We start from the raw sequence: 22,277 nt of genomic DNA on the forward strand, positions 1-22,277 counted from the left end.
ACAACCTCACATCGAAGTAACGCCTCCTCGGCTGATGCGCAGCTTGAGGCAAAATTCCATGTGCCCCTATAACTAGTTGGCTACCGGTAACATGTAGCCAGGATCCCCATACGAGGTGTAGAATACGAATATCGAAGAAGGGAACTGACTCTGATAGTGCATGGTTATAACACTGAGCTCGTATTTGGGAAGGAGTAAAGCTTAATTCCCATCTGGCTTTCCTAAGTAATGTTTCTAATATAAATGTCGGGACGTCTCCAGAAAGAAGTATAAGGCTTATTTATTTCATTAGTTCATGGCCACTGAGTTCTGCTGTGCCTATAGTGATATTGGTATCAACGGGCACCTTAAACTCTTTGATTCCGACGCTTGATTAATGTGGTAGCAGTAAAAATTGCGTTCTTTAGTCGATTCCGCTACATTCATTGCAAGGTATCTCATTCTACATCAGTGGTATGATGGTTCAAGTGGCTCTAAGCACTATGGGACGTAACATCGGACGTCATCAGTCCCCTAGACTTAGAACTACTTAAACCTAACTAACCTAAGGACATCACACACATCCATGCCCGAGGCAGGATTCGATCCTGTGACCGTAGCAGCAGTGATATGATTTACTAGTAAACTGTAACGGAGGGTATCAGCATTTCATAACCAAGATGGAAATGTTCCTAATCGAGCGCTGTGTTCTCATATGTACCATATAAGCCAAATTACAGAACATAGTAAACTATATCTCCCGTTTTTCTCCAACTCTTGAAAGCTTAACTTGTCACAGGTAAATCCATATGGAGAGATTACAAAAGTCAAATTCGACTTTTATTTACACCTTGACAACACACTTCCTTTCCTACATTGTTGTTGTGGTCTTCAGTCCTGAGACTGGTTTGATGCACCTCTCGATAGTACCCTATCCCGTGCGAGCTTCTTCATCTCCAAATACCTACTGCAACCTACATCCCTCTGAATCTGCTTAGTGTATTCATGTCTTGGTCTCCCTCTATGATTTTCAACCTCCACGCTGCCCTCCAATACAAAATTCGTGATCCCTTGATGCCTCAGAACATGTCCTGCCAACCGATCCCTTCTTGTAGTCAAGTTGAGCCACAAACTCCTCTTCTCCCCAATTCCATTCAGTACCTCCTCATTGGTTGCGTGATCTATCCATCTAAACTTCAGCAGTCTTCTGTAGCACCACATTTCGAAAGCTTCTATTCTCTTCTTGTCCAAACTATTTATCGTCCATGTTTCACTTCCATACATGGCTACACGCCGTACAAATACATTCAGGAAAGACTTCCTAACACTTAAATCTATACTCGATGTCAACTAATTTCTCTTTTCCAGAAATGCTTTCCTTGCCTTTACCAGTCTACACTTTATATCCTCTCTACCTCGACCATCGCTCCCGAAATAGTGAAACTCCTTTACTACTTTAAGTGTCTCATTTCCTAATCTAATACCCTCAGTATCACCCGGTTTAATTCGAACACATTTCATTATCCTCATTTTGATTTTGTTGATGTTCATCTTATGTCCTCCTTTCAAGACACTGTCCATTCCCTTCAGCCGCTATTCCAGGTCCTTTGCTGTCTCTGACAGAATTACAATGTCATTGGCGAACCTCTGAGTTTTAATTTCTTCTCCATGGATTTTAATACCTATTCCGAATTTTTCTTTTGTTTCCTTTACTGCTTGCTCAATATACAGATTGAATAACATCAGGGATAGGCTACAACCATGTCTCACTCCCTTCCCAACCACTTCTTCCCTTTCATGCCCCTGGACTCTAGTAACTGCCACCTGGTTTTTGTACAACTTGTAAATAGCCTTTCGTTCCCTATATTTTACCCCTGCCACTTTCAAAATCAGAAAGACAGTATTCCAGTCGACATTGTCAAAAGCTTTCTCTAAGTCTACAAATGCTAGAAACTATGTTTGCCTTTCCTTAACCTATTTTCTAAGATAAGTTTTAGGGTCAGTATTGCTTCATGTGTTCCCACATTTCTACGGAATCCAAACTGATCTTCGCCAAGCACGACTTCTACCAGTTTTTCCATTTGTCCTCGTCTATATACTTTTATACAATATTTCTAACAGCTGCCCAGCTAGTGTTCGTACTCTGCATAATTACATAGCCTTTCTTATCCAGAAGCATGTTGGTCTTGGCTTTTGATGTATATATATGAAAATGTGCTTTTAACTCTCCTAGGCTGAAATGTTTTCATCAGCAATACTTTTGACGTGCTTGTCTCAACGACCCGAGGAAATAAATGCGGACGCTGTACAGGCTCAGAAACATTCTTTTTCTAACTCATAATTAAGTAGAGAATTTATGTTTTTTTATTACTCACAGTTCATCTTGCTAAAACGCTCACGTTCTTAACGAAGTATCAGTAGACTACGCAGTAGAAGTAAGGAATCAGATCGGCATTTAGAACTTATGGTCGTATCGCTCTAAAGACTGACCTTTCAAGCCGAGTGCTATAAGTTAAAAGATATCTTATTCACCACAGGGTGCATATAAAATATTTAATTGCCTGAACGGTATTCAGGCACAGATCTCATCCTCAGTGGCATATGTTATGCACGTTCATATCAAACGTCGTACATGTCAATTATAAAATCCTTACGAAGTGAAACTGAAATGGCACAAGCTCCGACATTGTCGTGAATAAAACAGTGACCCGTATATAGAATAACTTTCCTATAATTTACGTCTATGGTCACAAACGTTTTGTTCACAGATTACCGGCTTCGATCTATAATGACCATCTTCAGATCTGTGTTTTATAAAAACAGAGACCTAATGTACTGCAGCCGTAATGGCATCGTCAAATGTTCAATGCAATGGTGGTGCTGATTTTGCCGGTAATCTGTGAACAAAAAGTTTGTGACCATAGACGTATATTAAAGGTTTGTGACCATAGACCTAAATTAAAGGAAATTTAAACTCAAATGGATTTAGATACAGAGAACCCCGTGGTTATTTAAAATAGTATTATAACCACGTATAGGTGATCTCGGAAGGATTGAACATCTGTTCTACCTCTCATTTCACAAGTCGTCGTGAGTACATGATACAACTGTCAAACGCCATATGATGCGTGTACTGTGAAGTGGGACAGATGTTGGATCCTGTCGTGGTCACGCAGACATGGTTATAGGCATGTTTTAAACAACCAAGGAGTTCTTTTCAGTTTGACGTCATAGGAATTCTATCCCTGACATGCACGTCCTCTGATATGGACGTACACATTATGTACAACTGAGGATGGGCTCTATGTTCAAATATCAGTCTGGCCATTAAATATTTTACGCGCAGATGGTGATGTACATAAAGTTCTTTTATAAATACTTACAAGCTGCGGAGATTTTCGAATGCTATATCTCATTATCTGCCAGGAATTACCATCAGCTCTTTGTACGTTTAGATGTATACTATGTTTAAGAGTGCTCTTTTTATAAAACAGGCCGAGAACAAGTGCCTCACTATTCACTATAGTGCTACCGCATTACGTTCATCAAGAGGTGGTGAAATGGAACCGATTACCACGAATTTCAGCACCGCACACTTACAAAAGTTCTGCACGTCGCACTGTTTACTGTGTGCAGCAGTCTCTGGTTCCAACATTATGGAGTCCCAGCACTTTCCAATGATGATGCTCAGGCACAGCTGTTGACTGTGTGGAGCGTCGTAGCGTCTTAGCATCTGTCAGCGGATTGAGAGAGCTACTCTGTGACGCTTTCGCGCTTTTTAAACGAATCTGTGACAAAATATGCTGCTTTTCTTTCGATCTTCTCTACTGCCTGTATCAATTTTATCTAGTAAGAATCCCAGATTGCTGAACAACACTCAGGTATCGGTCAAATGAGGGGTTTGCGAGCAGTTTCTGCGTAGGTCGACCACATTTCCCGAGAATTGCTGAAATGAATTTGAGTCTGGCACCAGCTTTTCCTATAATTAGTTTTACATAGCAGTTCCTCACTGTCCAGTCACATTAATGTGAACATCTGTCGGAAGACTTAATAACCGTCTACTGCAGCGTGGACCTCTGTGAGACGTGCAGAATGAGAGTCAGTGAGTTTCTGGAAGGTACCGACAGGGATATGGAGACATACCGACTCCTGTGCTATGGCTATCTGCGTTAGGTTTCTCAGTTGGGGATCCACGGCGGGTACAGCTCGATCGAGGTGGTCCTACTGGATCTCGGTTGGGTTTAAATCCGGGGATGTTGGTGGCCAGGGGAGCACGGTAATTTTCATCCTGGTGATCTTCGAATTACGCACGTATTCTGCGACCTCTGCATCACGTTGCTTTGTCCTCCTGGTAGATGCCATCATGCAGAGGAAAATCAGACTGCACGTAGGTGTGGACGTGGCCCCACGGATGGATGTAAACTTGTGTTAACCCATTGTGGGTTTCAGGATGACGGGATCACGCAGGGAATGCCACGAAACATTTCACAGACTTTCACGTTCCCTTCTCCCGGCTAGACCTTTCCGGCGGTTGCTGCAAGGTGTTCGCTTCCAGACGTTTCACTCCATGTGCGTCATGGCCAGTCGCCCGCTGGAGCATGAAACGTGATTCATCTGAAAACACCTCCTATCGCCACTCAGTGTAAATCCAGATGCTGTTGCGGCGTGCAAATTCCAGCCTTTGTCGACGATGAATAGCAGTTAGCATGGATGCATGAACGAGGCCCACACTGCGGAGGCTGAAAGATTGTTGAGGAGACACCGCTCGGAGCCCTAGGTTCATCTCGGCGGTCAGTTGCTTATCTGTTGCACGCCTATTTGCCTGTACGCATCTCCGGAAGCGTCGTTTACCACTGTCATCAACGGCCCGTGGGGTGCCATAGTTGCCACGGCGCCTGTTTTACACTACTGGCCATTAAAATTGCTACACCAGGAAGAAATACAGATGATAAACGGGTATTCATTGGACAAATATATTATTCTAGAACTAACATGTGATTGCATTTTCACGCAATTTGGGTGCATAGATCCTGAGAAATCAGCACCCAGAACAACCACCTCTGGTAGTAATAACAGCCTTGATACGCCTGGGAATTGAGTCAAACAGAGCTTGGATGTCGTGTACAAGTACAGCTGCCCATGCAGCTTCAACACGATACCACAGTTCATCAAGCGTAGTGACTGGCGTATTGTGACGAGCCAGTTGCTCGGCCACCATTGACCAGACGTTTTCAATTGGTGAGAGATCTGGAGAAAGTGCTGGTCAGGGCAGCAGTCGAACATTTTGTGTATCCAGAAAGGCCCGTACAAGACCTGCAACATGCGGTCGTGCATTATCCTGCTGAAATGTAGGGTTTCGCAGGGATCGAATGAAGGGTAGAGCCACAGGTCGTAACACATCTGAAATGTAACGTCCACTATTCAAAGTGCCATCAATGCAAACAAGAGGTGACGGAGACAAGTAACCAATGGCACCGCATATCATCACGCCGGGTGATACGCCAGTATGGTGATGACGAATACACGCTTCCAATGTGCGTTCACCGCGATGTCGCCAAACGCGGATGCGACCATCATGATGCTGTAAACAGAACCTGGATTCATCCGAAAAAATGACGTTTCGCCATTCGTGCACCCAGGTTCGTCGTTGAGTACACCATCGCAGGCGCTCCTGTCTGTGATGCAGCGTCAAGGGTAACCGCAGCCAGGGTCTCCGAGCTGATAGTCCATGCTGCTGCAAACGTCGTCGAACTGTTCGTGCAGATGGTTGTTGTCTTGCAAACGTCCCCATCTGTTGACTCAGGGATCGAGACGTGGCTACACGATCCGTTACAGCCATGCGGATAAGATGCCTGTCATCTCGACTGCTAGTGATACAAGGCCATCGGGATCCAGCACGGCGTTCCGCATTACCCTCCTGAACACACCGATTCCATATTGTGCTACCAGTCATTGTATGTCGACCACCGCGAGCAGCAATGTCGCGATACGATAAACCGCAATAGCGATAGGCTACCTTTATCAAAGTTGGAAACGTGATGGTACGCATTTCTCCTCCTTACACGAGGCATCACAACAACTTTTCACCAGGCAACGCCGGTCAACTGCTGTTTGTGTATGAGAAATCGGTTGGAAACTTTCCTCATGTCAGCGCGATGGAGGAGCCGCCACCGGCGCCAACCTTGTGTGAATGGTCTGAAAAGCTAATCATTTCCATATCACAGCATCTTCTTGCTGCGGGTTAAATTTCGCGTCTGTAGCACGTCATCTTCGTGGTGTAGCAATTTTAAAGGCCAGTAGTGTAGATAGTGCCATTTTGGCATGCACACTATGTTTACACCGCGGCGACAGTTTACGAACTTAGCTATTTCGCAAATGTTTCCGCCCTTGGCCCGATAGCCAATGATCTCGCCCTTATGGACGTTAGATAAATCGCTCCGTTTCCTTATTACGACAACGGGTGTACGGTTTTCCGCGTTCCTTGCGCGTTGACGTGGTACAGAGACGTTAGTCACATTAATGTGTACTTTAAGTAGTTCCTGTCGCATAGTACCATATATTTTACGTTTGTGACTGTTCCCAAGGACTGCAATCAAACAACAGGTCTTTAAAGCGGGACACACACTGGGCGGCGGTAGACTGGTTCTCTTGAATACTGAGATAATACTGATTGGATCGTTCTAACAGTCAAGTATTCATTCCTATTTCTGTGTTACTTGTACGTGATCCTGGATTCTAATTAATTAAACATAAAATTAGCAACACCACTGAAATTGCTTATACAACTATTACAACTGATATCAGGGAATCCAACGCTGATAAATGGAGATAGGGGGAAATTGCGCTGTGGGCTGCAGCTGCTAAGGACTCGAAGGAACAAGAAAAAGGCGGGACAAGGTATGCAAGAATACAAAAGACGGTTTAAGAAACACTGGCATGAATTCCTTCGAATAAGAAGGACAATGAAATATGTGAGCCTGGGTAAGGGCGCTGTTAATTAAAGAAAAAATACTGCATCCACTTGTGGGCTATTGGAAAAGTTGTTTTGCTGTAACTCTGATGAGGTTACTGTGATGGCAGCAGAAAGTGCTTCAGCCGGGCGCAGTCAAGAAATTCGTAATCGACTCACAAATTCGTCTTGACATTCCATGCTCTCGAACTTAAGATAAGAACATTACCTGGCTGCATTCCAGTAAGTTATTTCTATGTTGTCGTGGTTTTCAGTCCGAGAACTGGTTATGTGCAGCAGCTCTCCACGCAATTCTATCCTGTGCATGTCTCATCATCTCCGAATAATTGCTGCAACCTGCATCCTTCTGAATCTGCTTGCTGTATTCATCTCTTTTTCTCCCTCTACGATTTGTACCCCCTCAAAATTCCCTCCAGTACTAAACTGGTAATCCTTCGATGGCTCAAAATGTGCCCTACCAAGCGACACCTTCTTTTAGTCAGGTTGTCTCACAAATTTTTTGTCTCCCCAGTTCTATTCAGTACCTCCTCATTAGTTATGTGATCTACTTATATAATCTCAAAAGCTTCCACTCTCTTCCTGTCTAAACAGTTTCTCGTGATTGTTTCACTTCTATACATGGCTACACTCCTGACATATACCTTCAGAAAACGCTTAACACTTCCATCTATATTCGATGTTAACAAGTTTCTCTTCTTCAGAAACGCTTCTCTTGCCGTTGCCATTGACATTGCCAGCGTACATTTTATATCGTCTCTACTTCGGCCATCACCAATTATTTTTCTGCCTAAATATCAAAATTCATCTCCTACTCTAAGTTTCTCGTTTCTTACCATAATTACTTTCGCATCAATTTTTTAAATTCGACTACATTCTATTATCCTTGTTTTGCTTCCGTTGTTGTTCGTCTTATCTCTCAAGATACTGCCCATTCCGTTCACGTCCTCTTCCAAGTCCTACGCTGTCTCTCACAGAATTACAACGTCATCGGTAAACTGCTTGCTCAACGCACAGACTGAAGAACATCGGGGATAAGCTACAACCCTGTCTCATTCCCTCTGAAACACTACTTCCATTTCAATTCTTATAACTGCCCTCTGGTTTTTGGACAAATTGTAAATAGGCTTTCGGTCCCTATATTTTATCCTTGCTGCCTTCAGAATTTCAAAGAGAGTACTCCAGTCAACATTAGCAAAAGCTTTCTATAAGTCGACAAACGCTGTAAACGTAGGTTTGCCTTTCCATCACCTATGTTCTAAGATACTTCGAAGGGTCAGTATTGCCTCGCGTGTTCCTACATTTCTTCGAAATCCAAACTAATCTTCGCCAAGGACGGCTTCTACCAGTTCTTCCATTCTCCTGTAAAGAATTCGTGTTAATATTTTGCAACGATGACTTACTAAATTGATATTTCGGTAAATTTCACACCTGTCGACAACCTTTTTCCTTGGAATTGGAATTATTACATTTATGTCGAAGTCTGAGGGTATTTCGCCTGTTTCTACATCTTTCACACCGGATGAAAAAGTTTTGTCGTGGCTGTTTCTTTCAAGGTTCAAATGGTTCAAATGGCTCTGAGCACTATGGGTCTTAACTCCTGAGGTCATCATTCCCCTAGAACTTAGGACTACTTAAACCTAACTAACCTAAGAACATCACACACATCCATTCCCGAGGCAGGATTCGAACCTGCGACCGTAGCGGTCTCGCGGCTCCATACTGTAACGCCTAGAACCGCTCGGCCACCCAGGCCGGCTCTTTCAAGGCTATCGGTAGTTCTAACGGAATTTCATCTACTCCCGGAGCCTTGTTTCGACTTAAAGCTTTCAGTGTTCTGTCAAATTATTCTCGCAGTGTCGTATCTCGTCCCTTCAAGTTAACCTCACTTGTACAGAAAGTACTCCTTCCACCTTTCCCTTCCTTGCTTGGAACTGGTTTTCCACTTGAGTTCTTGATGTTCATAGAGCTGCTTCTCTTTTCTCACAAGACTCTTTTAATTCTGCCGAAATTTTGGTGACATTACTATGACGACAGCACAAAATGCTTCAACCATAGTCAGTCAGGAAATCCTTAATAGTCACAAATTTCGTTGGAGATGGTGATCAGTTATCATTTGACTGTGGTGTTGCAGGTGAGGGCGGCAGCGCGCCGCGGCCGGACCCGCGCTGGCTGTGCGAGAGCCTACGCTGCCCGCCCATAGTCTCCCCCGTCTGCGGCGTCGACGACACCGGCGAGCTGCGCACCTTCCGGACCGCCTGCCACATGGAGCTCGCGCTCTGCCACGAGAAAAAGTGTAAGTACTCCGCACAGCAGCTCTCGACCGCCCCGGTCGGCATCGAAGTGTGCCACTAGCTCAAAAATGGCTCAAATGGCTCTCAGCACTATGGGATTTAACTGCTGAGGTCATCAGTCCCCTAGAACTTAGAACTAGTTAAACCTAACTAACCTAATGACGTCACACACATCCATGCCCGAGGCAGGATTCGAACCTGCGACCGTAGCGGTCGCGCGGCTCCGGACTGTAGCGCCTAGAACCGCTCGGCCACCCCGGCCGACTGTGCCGCTAGCTCCCCACGCCCCTGTTGAGTCACTCAGTACTTGCTAGTTCGCTACATTTTAACGGTAATCTCAAACGCTACCACTCTACAGCGTGTATCAAACAGAATCATCCGATTTGGCATGTCTATATTTCTGAAACCAATAAACACACGACGGGCGTTTGAAAAGTCCGTGCAAAAATAAAAACTACTTACGTGTTTGGGGTAAACCTTTTTTATTTTTCTACATAGTCTCGTTTTACATTTACATCTACGTGGATACTCTGCAAATCACAGCCCGCATCTCGTGGTCGTGCGGTAGCGTTCTCGCTTCCCACGCCCGGGTTCCCGGGTTCGATTCCCGGCGGGGTCAGGGATTTTCTCTGCCTCGTGATGGCTGGGTGTTGTGTGATGTCCTTAGGTTAGTTAGGTTTCAGTAGTTCTAAGTTCTAGGGGACTGATGACCATAGAAGTTAAGTCCCATAGTGCTCAGAGCCATTTGAACCATTTTGAATCTGCAAATCACATTTAAGTGCCTCGTATAGGGTTCGTCGAACCACCTTCACAATTCACTATTATTCCAAACTCGTATAGCTCGCGGAAAGAATGAAAACCTATATCTTTCCGTACGAGCTCTGACTTCCCTTATTTTATCTTGGTGATCGTTCCTCCCTATGTAGGTCGGTGCCAACAAAATATTTTCGCATTCGGAGAAGAAAGTTGGTGATTGGAATTTCGTGAGAAGATTTCGTCGCAACGAAAAACGCCTTTCTTTTAATAATGTCCAGCCCAAATCCTGTATCATTTCTGTGACACACTCTCCTGTATTTCGCGATAATACAAAACGTGCTGCCCTTCTTTGAACTTTTTCGGTGTACTCAGTCAGTCTTATCTGGTAAGGATCCCACACGGCGCAGCAGTATTCTAAAAGAGAACGGACAAGCATAGTGTAGGCAGTCTCCTTAGTAGGTCTGTTACATTTTCTAAGTGTCCTGCCAATAAAACGCAGTCTTTGGTTATCCTTCCCCACAACATTTTCTATGTGTTCCTTCCAGTTTAAGTTGTTCTTAATTGCAGTACCTAGGTATTTAGTTGAATTTACAGCTTATAGATTAGACTGATTTATCGTGTAACCGAAGTTCAATGAGTTCCTTTAGCACTCATGTGAATGATCTCACACTTTTCGTTATTTAGCGTCAGCTGCCACTTTTCGCACCATTCCGATATTCCTTCTAAATCGTTTTGCAGTTTGTTTTGGTCTTCTGATGACTTTATTAGTCGATAAACGACAGCGTCATCTGCAAACAACCGAAGACGGCTGCTCATATTGTCTCCAAAATCGTTATAGCAAAGGGCCTATAACACTGCCTTGGGGAACGCCAGAATCTCTTCTCTTTTACTCGGTGACTTTCCGTCAGTTACCACGAACTGTGACCTCTCGGACAGAAAATCACATATCCAGTCACATAACTGAGATGATATTCCATAAGCACGCAGTTTCACTACGAGCCGCTTGTGTGGTACAGTGTCAAAAGCCTTCCGAAAATCCAGAAATACGGAATCGATCTGAAATCCCTTGTCAATAGCACTCAACACTTCTTGTGAATAAAGAGCTAGTTGTGTTTCACAGGAACGATGTTTTCTAAACCCATGTTGACTGTATGTCAACAGAACGTTTTCTTTGAGGTAATTCATGGTGTTCGAACGCATACACTACGTCCAACGCTGTTCAAATTTGTTGATCCCTTCCGAATACCTGGAATTGTCGGAGACTGCAATATAGCTATTAGTATCTGAAGTCACCTCCTCGTTTGAATAAAATCTTTGTCCCACTAGACATTTCTTCAAATTGGGGAACAAATAGTAGTCCAAGGGAGCCAAGACTGGGGGATAGGGGGGATGTGAAACGAGCTGGAATCCTATTTCCATTAATTTCGCGACCACAACTGCTGAGTTGTCTGCTGGTGCACTGTCGTGATGGAAAAGGACTTTTTTGCGGCCCAATCGCCAGCGTTTTTCTTGCAGCTCGGTTTTTAATAATATGCCCTTTGATTAATATGCACCTGTAATGGTTTTACCTTTTTCCAGATAGTCGATGAGGAATATCCCTTGCGAATCCAAAGAGACAGTCGCCATAACCTTTCCGGCCAAAGGAATGACCTTCGCTTTTTTTGGTGCAGAGTCTCCCTTCGTAAGCCATTGTTTAGACTGTTGTATGGTCTCAGGAGTATAGTAATGTATCCATGTTTCATCTACAGTGACGAAACGATGCTTAAAGTCCTGCGGATTCTTCCTGAACAGCTGCAAACCATCTTTGCAACACTTCACACGATTCCGTTTTTGGTCAAGCGTCAGCAATCGCGGAACCCATCTTGCGGATTGGTTTCTCATGTCCAAATGTTTACGCAAAATATTATGTACCCGTTCATTCGAGATGCATGAAGCACTAACAATCTCATGCCCCTTAACTCTTCTGTCATCCATCACCGTATCATGGATTTTATCAATGATTTCTGGAGCCGAAACCTTCACAGGGCGTCCAGAACGTTCAGCATCACTTGTGCCCACATAGCCACTCCGAAAATTTTTATACCACTTATAAACTTTTCTAATCGAAGGTGCAGAGTCACTGTAATGTAAATCAAGCTTCTCTTTAGTCTCCTGAGGCGTTCTGCCTTTCATAAAGTAATGTTAAATCACCACACAAAATTATTTTTCGTCCATTTTTTTGACAGTCATTCGACTTCCTTGATTCACAAGAATGCCAAACACAAAGAAATTGACCAATATGGCTGAAACTTGGTGTGCGTTCTTTCCAAAGATGCTACTAACTAAATATGACCGCGATCCACACCGGTGGTGCCATCTCTCGGACTTTGCACGGGCTTTTCAAACGCCCCTCGTATACATTGAATTTTGATTTTAATGATCGGGAAACTCAAAAAGTTTTTTTATACCTTTTCATATGTGTTCAATATGCCCACTCGAGATGCACGGCCTCTGTCAATGTGGTACTCAAATTGTCTCCACACTGCAGCGAGCATGCCTTGAGTTACAGCTTCCACAACTGCTGTTATGCGATGTCTCAGTTCATTCATAGTTGTTGGTAACGGAGGCACGTAGAGAGAATCTTTTATAAGCCCCCACAAGAAGTAAGCATATACAGTGAGGTCTGGTGACCCTGGAGGTCTGTAATGTATAGCTGAATAATTTGGTCCAGTGCGACCGATCCATCGTTCAGTAATCCTTTGATTTAAAAATTCCCTCACTTCCAGATGCCAGTGTGGCGGTGCCCCATTCTGTTGATAAATGAAGTCGTTGGAATTAGTATCCAACTGTAGGAAAAGAAAGTTCTCAAGCAGATACAGATATGTGCTTCCTGTAAGAGTGTTCTCGGCAAAGGAAAATGGACCATACACCTTTTCCCGTGAAACTGCCCAAAACACATTAAACTTTGGAGAGTCCCTCTCATGTAGTAGCCGGCCGCGGTGGTCTAGCGGTTCTAGGCGCGCAGTCCGGAACCGCGAGACTGCTACGGTCGCAGGTTCGAATCCTGCCTCGGGCATGGATGTGTGTGATGTCCTTAGGTTAGTTAGGTTTAAGTAGTTCTAAGTTCTAGGGGACTGATGACCACAGATGTTAAGTCCCATAGTGCTCAGAGCCTCTCATGTAGTACAACTCCATGTGGTTTTTCGTACCCCATATTCTCACATTATGACGGCTCATCTTTCCATTTAAATGGAATGTTGCCTCGTCACTAAACAGGAAGCGTGGAAGAAAACTGCCATCCTCCACCTTGCTAAGAACGAAATTACAGAACTCCACACGTTGTTGTTTGTCACCTTCACGAAGAGCTTGCAGTAGCTTAATTTTGTATGGTTTCACGTGTAAACGTCTACGCAACACACGCCAGACTGACATCGGAGGCATGTTGAGCTGTCGAGCTGCATGGCGAATTGAATTTTGCGGACTCTGTGTCAGACACTTGGGGGTTTGCCTTTACACAAATATCCTGTTTCTTGGAACTGTTAATGCCGTCATCTAATGTTCTGTGCTGTAGTAGGATCCACACCATACCTAGTACGAAAGTCACGCTGAACAGTTATTATCACCCGCACTGCGCAAAACGTAGAACACAAAACGCTTTCTGTCTTCCCGACACCATTTTTACAAGAACTGCTGCTACCGAGCGGGAACCATATAAAACTCGAAAGTTTTCTCTTTCCAACAGTACGTTGTTCAAGCATATATAGCGAATAAAATAATAGTTATAATTTTTTTGATCGGATCAATGCACTCCTTCGACATGTTTGTCCCATTATCTTCCAGCTAATATACAACACATAGAATTTGTTCTTTTTGCAGATGATACTACTATTGTAATCAATCGAAGCAAATGCACAGAAACAGAAAAAATGGTAACAAAGATCTGAAAAGCATCATTGACTGCTGTTCTGCGAATGGTCTCACCCTCAATTTTAAAAAGACCCATGAGTTCTGTACATCAACATGTATTACACCAATTATAAGTGTAACACATGGAGAGGAAATAATACACTACTGACCATTAAAATTGCTACACCACGATTATGACGTGCTACAGACGCGAAATTTAACCGACAGGAAGAAGATGCTGTGATATGCAAATGATTGGCTTTTCAGAGCATTCACACAAGGTTGGCGCCGGTGGCGACACCTCCAACCGGTTTCTCATACACAAACAGCAGTTGGCCTGCGTTGCCTGGTGAAACGTTGTTGTGATGCCTCGTGTAAGGAGGAGAAATGCGTACCATCACGTTTTCGACTTTGATAAAGGTCGGATTGTAGACTATGGCGATTGCGGTTTATCGTATCGCGACATTGCCGCTCGAGTTGGTCGAGATCCAACGACTGCTACCAGAATATTGAATCGGTGGGTTCAGGAGGGCAATACGGAACGCCGTGCTGGATCCCAACGGCATCGTATCACTAGCAGTCGAGATGACAGGCATCTTATCCTCGTGGCTGTAACGGATCGTACAGCCACGTATCGATCCCTGAGTCAACAGATGGGGACGTTTGCAAGACAACAACCATCTGCACGAACAGTTCGACGACGTTTGCAGCAGCATGGACTATCAGCTCGGAGACCATGGCTGCGGTTACCCTTGACGCTGCATCTCAGACAGGAGCGCACGAATGGCAAAACCTCATTTTTTCGGAGGGATCCAGGTTCTGTTTACAGCATCATGATGGTCGCATCCGTGTTTGGCGACATCGCGGTGAACTCACATTGGAAGCGAGTATTCGTCATCGCCATACTGGCGTATCACCCAGCGTCATGGTATGGGGTGCCGTTGGTTACACGTCTCGGTCACCTCTTGTTCGCATTGACGGCACTTTGAACAGTGGACGTTACATTTCAGATCTGTTACGACCCGTGGCTCTACCCTTCATTCGATCCTTGCGAAACCCTACATTTCAGCAGGATAATGAACGACTGCATGTTGCAGGTCTTGTACGGGCCTTTCTGGATACAGAAAATGTTGGACTGCTGCCCTGATCAGCACATTCTCCAGATCTCTCACCAATTGAAAACGTCTGGTCAGTGGTGGACGAGCCACTGGCTCGCCACAATACGCCAGTCACTACTCTTGATGAACTGTGGTATCGTGTTGAAGCTGCATGGGCAGCTGTACATGTTCACGCCATCCACGCTCTGTTTGACTCAATGCCCAGGCGTATCAAGGCCGTTATTACGGCCAGAGGTAGTTGTTCTGTGTATTGATTTCTCAGGATCTATGCACCCAAACTGCGTGAAAATGCAATCACATGTCAGTTCTAGTATAATATATTTGTCGAATGAATACCCGTTTATCATCTGCATTTCTTCTTGGTGTAGCAATTTTCATGGTCAGTAGTGTATATTCGATAGAAACTTCAATATTCTTAGGCGTCCACATTGATGAGAATTTAAATTGGAAATATCGCATTTTGGAACTCCTAAAACAATTTATTTCAACCACAGTTGCAGTAAAAAACATTGCAAATCTTGGGGGGGGGGGGGGGGGACTCATCAGTAAGCTGACGTATTTTGCATATTTTCATTCAATAATGTTATATGGAATAATGTTCTGGGTATATCTCATCTTTAAGAAAGAAAGTCTTCATTGAGCAAACATGTGCTGTAAAATTGATATGTGGCACTCACCCACGATCATCTTGTAGACATCTGTTTAAGGAGTTGGGCAATCTAACTACTGCTTCACAGTATATTTATTCCCTCATGAAATTTGTTGTAAAAAATCCATTACAATATCAGAAAGGAAAATAATATTCATTACTCCCCATCAAAGTTGTGTTTAGCACAAAAGGGGTGCAACGAATATTTTTGATCACTTACCCAGTTATATAAAATGTCTGACAGACAGCAAAGTAAAATTTGATAATAAACTGAGAAAGTTTCTTCTTCACAACTATTTCCACGCTGTAGAAGAATTTCTATTACTATAATGTGTAAATGGTGGTGGGTAGGAATTGCTAACTCACGTCTGTATATTATTTTCCCTTTTTGTAAAAAAACGCTCACAAATGTTCAGAATCTATCTGTGAGTACAAATTAATTGCGATGTGAATGTAAAATGACTCGTTCCACATCATTACGATCTATCGTGCAAAATGATCCATAGAACATGTAACTAACTAATTAACTATGACGAGGAGGGAATAATAGATTATTACGACATTTCCCAGCACTGTAACGAATATCAGAGGCACATCGACCACAGAATTCTATGGACGTAAAACTGGCTTACTTCGATATGCAAATCATTAGAATTTCGCAGCAATTACACAAAATAGGCAGGAGTAAAGTTATCTACATTCTTTTTTTGTACAAAAGGTTATACAGTAGGTTTCTCATAAAGAAATAGCATTTGGATGTTAGCTGTCTGTGAGAAGACAGTGACAGGATCGCGGTCCGTTGAAACTGCAGTTTACTGTTTGGCGATATTGCTCCTTGCGTTGGTCGGGATCCCACGACTTTCGTGAGAATATGAAATCGATTGGTTGACGAATCATACTTTCCAATATGCAGACTCCCATTATACAATCACCCATTTACCTAGAGTCAAGAAATGGGCTTGGTCTCCGCCCAACCACTGCAGCACAACCTGTTGAGATGGATGAAGTCACGAGGGAGGAGGTAGGTACTGCATTTATTCCATACACAGGCGCACTCTCGGGGAAAATCGCCCGCATTCTGAAGGAACACCGGGTCGGAACTGTGTTTTGTCCTCCAAATAAAACTCGTGCACTGGTGGGGACCGCCAAAGATGACCTCGGTTTGAGGAAGGCCGGCGTGTACAAGATTCCGTGTCAATGTGGCAAGTCGTATATTGGTCAGACGATGCGTACCGTCGAGGATCGATGCCGTGAACACCAGAGGCACACTCGACTGATGTATCCGAGCAAGTCGGCGGTCGCTGAACATTGTTTGTCGTAAAATCACGCCATGGAGTATGACCGCACGAGGATTCTGGTACAGACGTCGAGATACTGGGACAGCGTTGTTAGAGAGGCCATCGAAATTCGCACCAATGACGACCTCATAAACCATGACTGTGGCTATAATCTTAGCAAGGCTTGGGAACCAGCGATTGCGTTAATCAAAAGTAAATCGAGCAAACGTATAGTTGTGACGACCACGGTGGACAGAGCCATCACACCGACGTCATCTCAGACGCCGTCGCAATCTGTTCCACCGCGCGACCGTGGCGCGGGGCGCGGACAGCGGAGGGAGCGCGCCGCGGGCGGAGGGTATTTAAATCGGCCACCGCCGCGACCGAACCCAGTTCCCTCTGAGCAGCCATAGCGTACGGATCTCCGTGCCGGCACGTTCATAGGAGCTCAGTCCGTCAGTTCACCTGATAATGGCGACATGTATGATCGCCGAAATATTGTGCCCGTTGGACACTATAGACCGGCAGCACACCCGTGGATATTTTGATCGTCAGTGTTCCGTTTACAGTATATACTTATCAGTGCGTGGACATTTCTACGACAAGTTGCAAGACATTACACAACAAGAAGACCTCTCGTTTACTTAGTCAGTAATTTGGACAGATTGGGTCAGGCCTCCGTAGCGTTTTTAACAAGATAACAAAAAACAGCAGGCCGCTCTGCTCTACTGAGAAACATCGACAAGGAGTCCTGTTACTAGGGCTAGCACGTTCTCCAGATCTCTCACCCACTGAAATCATCTGATCAGGGGTCGTGAAAAGGCTGACGCGACATCCTTTTGTTGTATGAATTCGGGGTGTCTGTTATTCGTAAGTGTCCGAAATAACAGATGCCATGCATTCATATAACTGATTCGCCCGAAATCAACATCGCAGAAAGGCACAAGCGTTTCATCAATAGAAATAGTACAGTCTGAAGAATAACACTACAGAATGTTCGCAATAAATCTGTTAAAAATGTCTGATACTGCGACAGTCGCACTTACTCTTCTTCTCGCTGTCCTGTTACCCGGGTTCTCAAGTAGAAGAAAAAAACTTCTTTTTGTAAAACTATGAAAAATAATACGTCCAGTTCCATCCACTGAGATTCGCTCCCAGATTTGGAGGGTCCTGTGCACACCAGCAAGTCTATAAAAGCTTCCATTCAAGGCCGTCAGTATCATGGACAAAATATATGATCTTCTGAGACTACTTTTACTTAATCAATTTTGTTGTTTTATCGCTGTAGAATCTCATTTAAAATGTGAAGAGTAAAAAGGAAACCCCATACTTGTTGAAAGAACAAGACAGCAGGCATTAGTCCTAAATCACAGATCAGGAACGTGCTACACTATGTTACGTTGTGTTGTTACGACATTAGTTGGTGGTTGTGTTTCTCTCCACCTGAAGCGCTGTTTCCCCTACCATAAAAGCATGAATCACAGCGGTATGACTGTTTGTTACTCAGATCATCTTCACCTGTTTTTACGTCCTCCGTTCCATCATCATCCACTTCCTGTTTTGAATTCGTATCTCGTAATCTGGGTGAATGTCACTGTCGTGCAAAACTTCCTTAATCATTTCTTCGGAATGCTTTTCGAAGTTTAGTTCATTTACTCGTAAAACTGGTTTAGAATAACCACTCCGTTCAGAAAGTTTTGAATGGTGAGATCTTCCTGGTAGAGGTTCGATATTCTGCAAATTAATTACGAGATACTGTCAGTAATAACCATTCTATATTATACCAGAGTTATCGCAATAAACACGGAATGATTATAAACAAGCTTGCCGAATGATAATAACGTAATTAGTATCATACATCTGCTAGACGTAAAGGAGACTTGACTGTGTATTTACCGATGGTCAAATAGTGCGATCGGCATCTCACCCTCACAACTAGAAGCCTGCACTACAACAGAGAGGTACACTGAGGGAAAAGGCGGAACGACTCCGGAAAAGGAGGGGTAGTTCTACAGCCGACTCAGAGACCCACGATACCAGTTAAGGGTTGGCGGATCCGTCTAGTAAGCAGTAGATACCAGCTTCCGATTGCGGTCCGGCATACATTTTCACTCGTCGCCGCTGATTCCGCATAAGTCTCGATGCAGCTGACATCAATAGTTCCTTCCCTTTCCTTCCCTTCCCTCTCCTTTCTCCCCCTTCCACCTTCAGTTTACATAATACGTATCGTTTTGTGTCATTCAAACTAACTTCCACTCTATACGCAGCCAGGTGACAACAATTGTTGATCACATGTGGCAGCTATATACAGTAAATCACCTAGTTAATCAAGTATTTTTCGTATTATACTCTATATGCAAGTTACGTAATTCTCTGTTCTGTTGCAGTTTCAATGGCCGGTATTGTACAGTGATCTGCTATCAAACGAAACCTTACGAATAAGCACAAGATTTTGCTTGACGAGACACGGATTCTAGCCGACAATTCAATTTCCGGCTGCTGAATCATCAGAGACGCAGTGGAACCTGGAATGTGTGTGTCAGATTTTAATAGAGATACGAACTTCAGTAATGTGTGGAAGAGGGCACTTGATACCCAGAGGCTGCATAGAAGTATATCCTGTATTACACAATAAGATGGGAAGAAAATCACTGTGAAGGACGTGTCGTCGGTGGCCCAATTTATCTGTTGTCGCATTGTAAGCTACTGCTTCATTTACGTCTGTGTGATTCCATTAATTCTTTTATTGTCAGTTGCTCTCTTTACGAGGATGATGGTGAACATTGTCGAAGGCTCGGATTTTTATAGAACATTAAGTCAATAAGTGCCGAAAATATTTAATACGAGAAAGATTTGGGTTTAATGTCCCACCAACGACGATGTCATTATAAACGCGGCATAGGCTTGAATTGGCAATGGGTAGAAGAAAATCGACCGCGTCCGTTTCAAAGGGACGATCCCGTCGTTTATCTTGATCGGTTTAGAGAAACCATGAAAAACCTAAATCTTGGATAGCAAGTCGTTGATTTGAAGCGCCGCACTAAGGAAAGGACAAGTCATCGTGCTGACACACAGGATGTTTTCGTGATGACGATACAAATTTTCAGGGTAAAGCAGAAGGACAGTTTTATTGATTTGACATAAAGAAACCAGTGATCGGAAATTACGAAGTCAAATGTATTGTGGGACAACTCTGCAGTGGAATAGGAGAATCTATGAATCGTTGTTAGCATGATGTAAGAAACTGATTTATTACGTACGTAGTTGCTAATACTGTGATAGAGTAACCCGACCAACATATAGGTTTATGTCTTGTGGAATGGAGCAGGAAAGTTCACTAATGCACTTAAGATAGCTTGGTCTTCGTGCACGTGTGTAGTGCCAACAGTGTGAAGGAGTAGACAGAGAGGCGGCCCTAACCAAGCTAGGGTTCCCCTCACCCACGTGTCTGGTCCGGGAGGGCTTGGAGGCTGAGCGCACGATCTGTCACCAAACTAAGTAATAATTTGTGCTCAGAGTTACTATATTTTATTTTACTTAAGAACATGGGCAACATATCCGTTTTATATGAGTGACACGCATTTAACATCCCCATAAATGTTTGAACACTAGGGCTGGATTATCTAGCCAATCTAACTTTAACATCAGATGAGTTTATGACAGTTATGCCGAGTTACATCTGTGCGAAGGTGGAATGTGTTGACAATTTTGCGGACCCCACAGTCAGGCAGTGGATATCTAAGCAGGCTGTTCCAGAAGTAGAATACGCCATCCTGTCTGTCGCTACCTTCGACGTACTACTGGTGGAACTGCAGTGGAAGGCGCCATCGCCCTAACATGTTTCTAAAGGATGATACCGAAGGAAAGATACATTAATGTAAAAAATTCATCTAAATTTTTACTCATTCGAGAAAAAATCTTCGAGAAGACGCAGAGTATGACGGCCACCACTTTGACCGATGAGAGAAGAAGAAAGAAGTCAGCCATTAAGACTGAGACTGTTGCAAAGACTTTAAAAATACTCCAAATTGATAATGACTTAAAGTCATTTCTATTTGTGTGGCTTCGCGCAGAAATTACAGGAAAGAAAAAGTTTCGCAACCATTGGAAATTATGTAAGAAGTTTAATGCACATCATACTCGTTGGGAATCTTGTAAATATTGGAAGTAAGTTTAACGGGAGACAAAAAGAGACTACTTCCTCGTAGTCATGTGCTACCGATAACATGAGTCGTGCATATGATGTTATTTGTATATATTTGACGATGATGGTGCTGATTTTGCATGTAACATTTGACGATGCCACTATGGCTGCAGTACATTAGGACTTTGTTTTTATAAAAATGATGATGGTCATTATAGGCCGAAACCGGTAATCTGTTAACAAAAAGTTTGTGACCATAGACGTAAATTAAAGGAAACGTATAATAAGCTATTTCTCTTCTTAAAACTTGACAGTTTCGTAAAACAATGGAGAAAATGTCGTTAGTAAAATCATACCACTAGCTGAACTCATATTGTGTTTGAAATTTACCGCAATAGTTCATATCCAGTACCAGTAGGCCTATGTATGGCTATATAAACGTTTATTCTGATTTTTAAGTAAAGGTAACCTACAAAAGGCGAATATGTTGTCCCCAAAAATTACTACTTGAGTGAACCCAGTATAATATTTAATTAGTTTACGAGAGGCGCTAATGGTTTACCAAGTAGGTTGCAAAGGAGCAATTCAATCCCAGTTCACAGAATAACAGATAAAAACATTACCAGATTTTAATCGGTTTGAAATCACGACGGTAACATTCAGTTGAAACAGTCAAAACAAGTAATATAAATTAAATGCCAAGAAAACAAAATATATTGTAATATTTAGCACGAGAAAAAATTAGAGTAGCGGGACCCGTCTTGGAGACATTACCGGTAGACGTCACTAGATCCTGGGATGAGCAAAAGCTTGAGAATTGTATAGGATCATAATTGCAACCTTTTATTTATTTATTATATGCCATTGTTACATACGACCTGCTCCCTAGGGGATATTTCAGTTCGTGTTTCCTTGTTGTTTCTATAATTAAAACCCATAGTGCATTAAAAACACTGTGACATGTTGTGATAGTACCAACAAAAGTCACTAGATCGCAGGCCAATCAAATGATCGAGCGGAACCAGAGTGTTCCCGAACTGTACGCAAACTGTTCGAACAGCTCGAGTCGTGTTCAAACACAGCGCTAATTGTAATAACTAATTTGTACTCTGTTTGCAGCATTCGATAGTTTTCTCTTTTCTTGACCAGCGATATGATTCTCGGTACTTCTTACCATAGACCACCTATAACACAGACCGCGCATGTCC

The 22,277-nt window shown here is 43.3% G+C and overlaps 1 protein-coding gene across 1 annotated transcript in view; it reads left to right on the forward strand.

The window, feature by feature from the left end:
• LOC126414051 (agrin-like) overlaps positions 1 to 22,277 on the forward strand; it is an 88,185-nt gene that overhangs the window by 60,121 nt on the left and 5,787 nt on the right. Inside the window, exon 2 of the mRNA XM_050083314.1 lies at positions 9,081 to 9,242. Within this exon, the coding sequence (XP_049939271.1) occupies positions 9,081 to 9,242 (162 nt within the window). The remainder of the gene's footprint in view (positions 1 to 9,080; positions 9,243 to 22,277) is intronic.

The sequence above is a fragment of the Schistocerca serialis genome, chromosome 1, assembly GCF_023864345.2.
Source record: "Schistocerca serialis cubense isolate TAMUIC-IGC-003099 chromosome 1, iqSchSeri2.2, whole genome shotgun sequence".
In the NCBI taxonomy this organism is placed as follows: domain Eukaryota; kingdom Metazoa; phylum Arthropoda; class Insecta; order Orthoptera; family Acrididae; genus Schistocerca; species Schistocerca serialis.